Below are 8,680 nucleotides of genomic sequence, written 5' to 3'. Positions count from 1 at the left end.
CTGCATCCTTCTGTTGTTCTTGTGCTAAGGCCAACGTCCTCTTTGTGTTGCCCATTTCAGCCTTGGGAATAATTTTTCTAACGACACCAGACATCAGGAAAAGAATCCTCTAGAATGAGGCTGCAGTTCCACGTTTACATAAATGCAGCTGCTGTCTGATTTTGCTGGTTAGACGCTGCAAATCCGACAACTCGTGTCTTGCTTTGAAGTGAAGAAAGTCCTTGAGGCATTATCTGCGTCTGACAAGACTGTGAAAACTAACAAATGTCGATAAATTACCAGGCTAATGAGATGCAATTAAGTGTCTCTGTAACTGCAGCAGGTGGAGGAGGCTGGTTTGGATGGTCACTAAACCTATGTGATAGAAGGGCAAAAAGTTTAAGTCCGAGACTTAAAGAAAACTCGGAATGAGTAATGTGGCATTTAAATAAAGTAATCTTTTAAAAAGCGTCAATTTTTTCCTTTAGAGTGAGCAACTTCTAATCAAAGGAGGAAAAATTGTCAACGATGATCAGTCATTTTATGCAGATGTTTATGTGGAAGACGGCCTAATAAAGTAAGTTAAAAATTTATATTTGCTAATGTAATTTTTTTACGTATGATACAGTGCCATGGGATTTGAACAAGATTCATTTTTCTGTTGGAAATATGTTCCCTTTTTGAAAAACAAGAAGAGCTTTTTAGGGTAGTGTCAGAGAAGAACTACATGGGTGCACTCTTGCAGCCAGAAGGACGTCTGAGGTGCTGACGGGTCGTGCTCCACTGTAGGTTGTGCAGGAGATGGGTGAGGAGCCGAACTCAGTGCTGCAAAGGAGCACGTCAGGAGCAACCTACGGAGTCTGACCTGGAGACCTCTTTCCTCAGTGGGGTCCCTAGGGGGTGACCTGTGTGTCCCAATGCTGCTGACGAGTGCTGGGGGGGGTACAGGCCCCAGGGGTGAGGAGGGGGCCTGGGCAGGACAGGCCTGTGAGCCACCAGCAGGACTTGGGAGTTGGGTTTGCATCTTCACTTGAAGGTTCTTCCCAGTTAACAGGAGATCTTGATATCGTCTTCAGACAAATTGGAGAAAACCTGATTGTTCCCAGTGATGTAAGGATCATCGATGCCTACAACCAGCTCGTCATGCCAGGAGGGATAGATGTCCACACCAGACTGCAGATGCCTGTCATGGGGATGACCTCGGCCGATGACTTCTACCAAGGCACAAAGGCAGCCCTGGCAGGAGGCACCACGATGATCAGTAAGATGGAGTAGCATTCAGACAGACTTCTACGTATCACAGAATCCTGGAGCGGTTTGGGTTTGGAAAGGCAGTTAAAATTCATCTCGCTCCACCTCCCTCCCACCCGCCCAGGTGGCTCCAAGCCCCGTCCAACCTGGCCTTGGGCTCTGCCAGGGAGGATCTGCCACAGCTGCTCTGGGCAACCTGGGCCAGGGTCTCACCGCTCTGATTCTAGATAATTTCTTCCTAATGTCTAATCTAAATCTGCCCTGTCCAGTTTAAAGCTGTTGTCCCTTGTCCTGTCACTGCCCACCCTTGTAAAAAGTCCCACCCTTTCTTCCATGCAGCCCCTTCAGGCACTGGGAAGTCGCTCTAAGGTCTCCCCTTTAGGAGCCTTCTCCTCTCCAGGCTGAACAGCCCCAGCTCCCTCAGCCTGTCCTCACAGGGAGCTGCTCCAGCCCCTTAGCATCTCTGTGGCCTCCTCTGGATCCGCTCCAACAGGTCCATATTTTTGGGCCCCAGAGCTGGAGACAGAGCTCTGAGTGGGGTCTCACCAGAGAGAGCAGAGCGGGGAAAATCCCCTTGCTCACCCTGCTGGCCACGGCTGCTTTTGATGCAGCCCAGGGTGCGATGGGCTTTTTGGGCTGTGAGCACACAGTGCTGGCTCACACTGAGTATCTCATCAACCAGCACCCCCAAGTCCTTCTCTGCAGAACGTCATTTAGCAAAACATATTGGGTCTTTTATTGTTGCAGAGATTATTTGCTCTCAAAGCAGAGAAATGTTAATTTTTGCTGTGGAAAACAAAGCATTGCAAAGCTAATGAAAATGCATTATGTACATTCCAGAACCTCCTTCTTTTGCTATACACATATACGAAAAATATAGAGCTGCTCCTGCTTCACCTCCTAAGGAAGTAAAATAGAAGAAAGTTTCAAACGCCTTTTGATAGGTTTTTCATAGCTCTGCAAGTTGTTTTTTCTCAATTTTTTGGCTCTGTGAGCATGGGTTCTGGTTTTGTGTTCAACAGTTTTGATTTCTCTTTTGTTCTTGTCCTGGTCCCAATGCCCACCGTGGTGTGGGACTGAAGGACCAGTCTTGACAAGTGCTGGCCTAGCTCTGCACTGGTCCCTCTAGAGATCAACTCATCCAACCCCTTCCCCGCTAAAGCAGGGTCACACAAGGCAGGTGGGGTTTGAAAGTCTCCAGAGCAGGAGACTCCACACCGTCTCTGAGCAGCCTGGGCCAGGACTCCGGCACCCGCACAGAAGTTTTTCCTTGTATAAGTGAAACTCTCCGTGTTCCAGTTTGTGCCCACGGCCTCTTGTCCTGTCACTGGGCACTGCTGAAAAGAGTCCAGCTCTATCCTCCCTGCACCTACCCTTTAGATATTTATAGACATTGATAAGGTCTCCTCTCAGCCTTCTCCAGGCTAAACAGTCCAAGAGGCTCTCTCAGCCTTCTAAGAGAGATGCTCCAGTCCCCTGGTCATCTTGGTTGCCCTCCACTGGACTCTCTCCCGCAGTTCCCTGTCTCTCTCTTGAACTGGGGAGCCCAGAACTGGACACACTATTCCAGGGGAGGCCTCACCAGCGCAGGACAGGGAGGGGAGATGACCTGCCTTGACCTACTGGCCACACTCTTCTTAATGCCCTCCAAATCAGTATTGAAGCGTCTCGTTTCACAGCAGCAGAGCCCTGTGCAGGAGCGGTGACGGCCACTGCACTCCCCCTGTCCCTCCCTCGCCCCATCCATGGCGCGCGCTAACGCTGTGCAGTGTCTCCCCAGTTGACCACGTCTGCGCGGACACTGGAACCAGTCTCCTGGCCGCCTACGAGCAGTGGCGCGGCGCCGCCGACGGCCAAGCCTGCTGTGACTACTCGCTGCACGTGGACATCCCGCGCTGGCACGAGAGCCTGAAGGAGGAGCTGGAGGCTCTGGTGAAGGACAAGGGTAGGCACCAAGGGAGCAATGCCGGGCACCGGCGTTCAGGCTGCCCAAGACACAGAAAAGTGTTGGAGCGAAACAAAACGGGGATTACGGAGTAAAACTAAGCTTTAGGCTTTCCATAGAGATTTCGTTCCTGCCCGTAATTCCTACACAGAATCACAGAATGTTGGGATTGGAAGGGAGCTCTGGAGATCACCCAGTGCCACCCCCTGCCCGAGCAGGGTCACCCAGGGCAGCCCCACAGGAACCGTCCAGGTGGGTTGGAAAGTCTCCAGAGCAGGAGACTCCCTCCTCCTCCTGTTGAGCAGAGATGTTCAAGTCCCTTCATCATCCTCCCGCCGTTGGCCTCCAGGGGAGGGCCCCGAGGATGATGAAGGGAGCGTGACCCAAGGAGACTCCACACCCTCTCTGGGCAGCCTGGGCCAGGGCTCCGGCACCCTCACAGGGAAGAAATTTCTCCTCATGTTGAGGTGGAACTTCCCATGTTCTACCTTACACCCATCATTCCTCGTTCTGTTGCTGGGCACAGCTGAGAAGAGATTGTCCCCTTCCTCAGATATTTCTCTACGTTCATAAGGTCCCCTCTCAGCCGTCTCCTTTCCAGGCTGAACAGCCCCAGGTCTCTCAGTCTCTCTTCCCAGCAGAGATGTTCAGTCCCTTGATCCCCCTCGTAGCTCTCCCTTGGACTCTCTCCAGTAGGTCCCTGTCTCTCCTGAACTGGGGAGCCCCGAAGTGGACACAGGATTCCAGGTGTGAAGTATCCGCTGGATGAGGCTTGCTGGAGAGCGGCCATGGGGCAGGAATTCATGCATTTCATTAATATTTATTAACATGTTTTGGGACTACATTTTGCTTTCACATATGCTAATGTAGAGCTAAATGACTTCAGTGTAATTTGCAGTCTTGCAAGCAAAGGCTTAATTGGTCAATTAACATAGGAATTTGCAGTGAATTTCCTATTAAAATGCGAGTGGCTGAAGTAATGCAGCTATTCTAAGCTTAGACCGGGTATTTTTCATATGAAGTACAGTTTGTTTGCAATTTGATCGTAGTTTGGGATTAGCTGTTGCCTCTGTCCATATAAAATACAGTAGCGGTGCCTGGACTTTGACTCAGCGTTTCATGAATGATCCTTTTTGTTAAATAGAAATGACATAAATCAGGGCTGCGTGCAGTGCTGTGTGCGAAGTGCTACCCCTCTGTTTCTCTGGCTGAATAGGAGCACGCTCAATAACAGTGCTCTACTAGCACAGATACATCTTCTGCTGTCAGTTAGCCTTAGCAGGGCTGCACAGATGCCAAGAAAGTTATCAGAAAGAGGTTGGGGATAAACCAGAGGTCAAAACCACTCTGAAGGGAAAACTCAGCTTTTGATTCTGTGCGTTTTGGAGCAAGTTGTGGAGAGCACCCAAAATCAGGAAGGGGCTGTGGGGTGTTCTTGGTGAGGTTCAGGTCCATCCAGAGGTGGGGGGGTGCTGTCTCTCATGGCTCCCAGCCTTTGAGGTTCAGCTCTTGTGGGGACATTCCCCACCGCAGCCCTTAGCCTCATGTTGCTGTTGCTCTGACCCTCTGTGGCACAGCCTTCCTGCTTATTAGCACATATGTCCTTTCCTTTTCTCAAGGTGTGAACTCCTTCCTGGTTTTCATGGCCTACAAGGACAAGCTGCAGTGCAGCGATGCCCAGGTAACGCGCTCAGCTGGCCCCAGCGGAGGTCTGAGCACCAGCTCTGCCATGTGGGACGTTGGGCAACCCTCTGTCTCTTGGCAGATGTACGAAATATTCTGCATTATCCGTGACCTGGGGGCCATCGCGCAAGTGCACGCTGAGAACGGAGACATCATCGATGAGGTACGGTGGTTATGCTCGCGTCCAGGACAGGTTGGCTGGAGGTGCCTGTGTTTAAGGCAAAGTGCTGACTTTAGCAGAGGTTCCCAACATTTTGAGGCGTCTGGAAGACTGGCTGCCTTAAGTGGTGCTTTGTCTCATTATCGTCTTGTTCGGAAGTCTTGAGTACTTGAGGGAATGAGGAGGTTTGCATCACAATGTGCATTGCACTTGGCAGCGCTCATCTCCACAAACGGCACTCAGGAGCTTCCCTGGTGTTGCAGTCTTGGCTCATTGTTATTTTTTCCTTTTCACGTTTAGAAAAGAAAATCATAGATACGTGCTGCAATGCAATGATGCAAGGTAGAATTAGACTTGCAGTTCCTTCTCGCCTATGGTCACACAAGTGTTCAATCTGGTGTGGGAGTAGAGTTTAAAATGAAAGCAGGATCTAATCCTTCAAATGGGCTTATTTCAACAACCAGGATAAAGGCTAATTCCCACCGCCCTGGGATTTTATCTCAGAAACCTTTTCTTCAGCTGGCTCTGAAACACAGTTTGATCCCAGGCAGTTCAATATCTTCAGGAGCATGTCTTTATGTAAGTGGTGACGGGCTGAAAATCCCACATCCTCCAGAGTCTGAAGGGTGGGAAGGTGCAGAGGTGCTGTGGGGACACAGCTGCTGCCCACGGCAGGAGATGGGGCTCCTGGGAAGCGGCCGCAGCAGTTTGTGGAGTGTCGCAGGTGGAGATGGCGTCGCCTGGTCCTGTTCGTGCATCTCCACCCAGTTCGGGTGCTTCTTCGTAAGGAGTTTTGTGTCCCACAGCCTCGGGCAGGCTGGTCATGTCACTGACCATTCTTCCATTTGTCTTCCTCCACGCAGGAGCAGAAGAGGCTGCTGGAACTCGGGATTACGGGGCCGGAGGGGCACGTCCTCAGCCGCCCTGAGGAGGTGAGGTCTGCAGCCCCTCGGCACAACTCCCCGGGGTGGGAACAGCCTCGGGTTCCCTGAGATCATTTCTGCCTGAGTCCTGGTGTCCGCAGGTGGAGGCGGAGGCGGTGTACCGCGCGATTACCATCGCGAAGCAAGCCAACTGCCCCTTGTACGTCACCAAAATAATGAGCAGAGGCGCGGCAGATGTCTTGGCCCAAGCCAAGAGGAAAGGTAGGGCACTATTTCATATTTGTGTGTTAATTGAGCCTATTTAAACATGTTCAGGAGTATCATTCTAGCTGCAGAGTTAAAGAACTCGTTATCACCAAGTTCTCTCACATTTTAAGGGTGCTAAAACAGCATTGGCTTTTCTTCACAGACTGTGCCAGAGCTAATTGCTCTGAGCTAGGAAGATTTGAGGAGATGTGCTTGAAAATTTGACAACTGCATCTCAGTAGATGCAGCTGATAAAAAGAAAATAATTCCCTTGCACTCATTTGTCATGAACTAAATAAAAACCAGAACTGGAGCAAGCTTCAGTTTTGCACTGGAGGTATCATGGGAAGAGCTGGAAGTAGTCCTGGGTGAGCAGGGCAGGGGGCTCTGCCAGGGGTCCCCAGGCAGGCGACGGCCAGACACTGCTCTGATTTAGAGGAAGGCGCAATGGTTTGTAGGTATGAACGTAAGTTTGGCCTCAGGAGAAAACAGATGGGTTCAGGAGTTGTTCCGTCAGCGTTTCCCAGACGCGTGAGATAATCTGAGGGATTAGCATTAATTTAAAAAGCTGAAATTCGGGGAACACTGAAGATAAGTGAAGCTGTCTTGTTGGCTGCGGTGTTTGTCCACGCGGCGCGAGGATCCGCAGCACGCTGGCTCTCGGTAACCGACGGTTCCGCAGGCACGGTGGTGTACGGGGAGCCCATCACCGCCAGCCTGGGCACCGACGGCTCGCACTACTGGAGTAAAAACTGGGCCAAAGCTGCTGCCTTTGTCACGTCTCCCCCTGTCAGCCCGGACCCCACCACACCGGATCATCTCACCTCCCTCTTGTCCTGGTGAGTTCTGCGTCGGTGCAGATGCCCGAGAGCATCCGCCGTGTTTGCATCCCGCCGGCACCGCTCCGAGTGCCCTTTGCAACAGCAGCAGCGCTGGGGAGTGGGGCGGGGGGGTGGCAGCCCCTGACCTCCCTGGGGACATTCCCCCTCTTCTCCCATGGCTGGGCACTGCGGGGTGCAGCGGCACAGCAAAGGCTGCCGCGCAATCTAGCCTTCCCCTTGACGTTATAATCAGAGCAGGAAAAAATAATCTTGGCAGTTGTTGCATATTTTCCATATCAAAAGAATAGATCTATGGGTGATGTCTGAGCAAGGAGCCAGGTGGCTCTTTTAAAAGGAGTCTAAATTGCACTTCGATGAAGCCGGGTAATAGTTACCAGGTTTTCTGTGTAAGAATCAGGCTCGTATTGCCCAGTTCCTCCTGCAGAGCCAGAGTGGGGCAGGTGCAGTGTCCCTGGGGGGGCCGGGACCCCCCAGCGCAGGCGGGACAGCAGCAAAACCTGCGCTGCTTCAGCATCAAAGCAAAAAGACGACTTTTATCAAAAGCAGTGCCAGGCATCTGCAAGATTTTTAAATGTGTGAAATGCAGGCTTATAGGGCTCATCACCGTGCGGAGCTGTGCCAACGTGCTGAGTTTGGTGGCCAAGCCACGGGGGAAACCCCAGAGCCACGGCGGGAGGGAAGCACAAACCCCTCCATGAGCTGCTCCTCGCAGCCCCGGCTTTGCCAGGGGCCCGGGTTTCACATCTCACGGCAAACGCACACCAAATGTGTCACTGCTGCCTGGCGGGAGGCGACACGGTTCGTTCACAGCAGACGGTTTGCGTGCAGCTCGCCCGGGCAACACCCCCTTCATAACGGAGCGGCTCCAGGCGGAAAAGCTCTCGGCATTAATCGTTAACTGCGGTGTGGGTAGAGTTGGAAAAGTCAGCTCAGGAACGAGTGCATGAAGAATTCTTCAAATAGGGTGAGAGATGTTTATGGGTCCAGGTAATTGGAAACGATTTGTGTTGGTTGTTTCTTTTAAAGAAGAAATAAGCATTTCTTAGAATTCTCTGAAATGCTTTTTTTTTTTTTTTCCTAGAAGGATAAACAGTTGCTAAGTCTTTCATAGAATCACAGAGACATTCAGGTTGGAAAAGACCCCTGGGGTCATCAAGTCCAACCTATAACCCTATAACCCTAGTTTCTTGTTAGTGTATCTTAAAGAGAATATAAAGATACCTCAATACATTTCCTGTTTTCCAAGAAGAGTCAATAAAGTGCAAGCGTAGTTCAGTCTGGCACAGCTTCAGCAGAAGTCTGGTGGGATGCTGGCGGGCTCACCGAGCTACACGTGCTCACTTCTGTTCTTGCCCTGCCTGCCGGCACGTGTCCCGGTCCTTCACCCTTAGAAGATGACAGTGAATAACATATGAGTTCATCCAGGGTCTTACTTTATTTAACCATATCCTTGCTTTAAAAGCAACCTTGCTTGGAGAACCATTCCCTAAAACAATCAAAGGGAAGGTGCAGAGATTGAAATGTTGGTTTAGATGGCAAAAATAACGGCCGGCTTAGGAGAGAATAGAAATGGTGCTTATGAGGCTGCTGTTCGCATCTCTTGGGTGATTCCAGCGTTTAAATCCCACTGGCTGCCTGTGCCAGGCGCCGTGTCCTCGGCCTGGGCTGGGGGATGGTGGGGTGTCACTGT

General features: G+C 51.2%; 1 protein-coding gene across 1 annotated transcript in view; it reads left to right on the top strand.

Moving 5' to 3' along the window:
• Positions 1-467: 467 nt before the first annotated feature.
• Positions 468-8,680, top strand: part of LOC104275144 (dihydropyrimidinase-related protein 4-like) — a gene marked incomplete at both ends in the record, with an annotated part of 11,352 nt that continues 3,139 nt past the window's right edge. Inside the window, 8 exons of the mRNA XM_009871015.1 lie at positions 468-556; positions 1,056-1,240; positions 3,011-3,175; positions 4,795-4,856; positions 4,941-5,021; positions 5,882-5,950; positions 6,043-6,163; positions 6,831-6,987. Of these exons, the coding sequence (XP_009869317.1) occupies positions 468-556; positions 1,056-1,240; positions 3,011-3,175; positions 4,795-4,856; positions 4,941-5,021; positions 5,882-5,950; positions 6,043-6,163; positions 6,831-6,987 (929 nt within the window). The remainder of the gene's footprint in view (positions 557-1,055; positions 1,241-3,010; positions 3,176-4,794; positions 4,857-4,940; positions 5,022-5,881; positions 5,951-6,042; positions 6,164-6,830; positions 6,988-8,680) is intronic.

This window comes from Apaloderma vittatum, unplaced genomic scaffold, assembly GCF_000703405.1.
Source record: "Apaloderma vittatum isolate BGI_N311 unplaced genomic scaffold, ASM70340v1 scaffold22796, whole genome shotgun sequence".
Taxonomy (NCBI): Eukaryota; Metazoa; Chordata; class Aves; order Trogoniformes; family Trogonidae; genus Apaloderma; species Apaloderma vittatum.
This window is presented reverse-complemented; position numbering and strand designations above follow the sequence as displayed.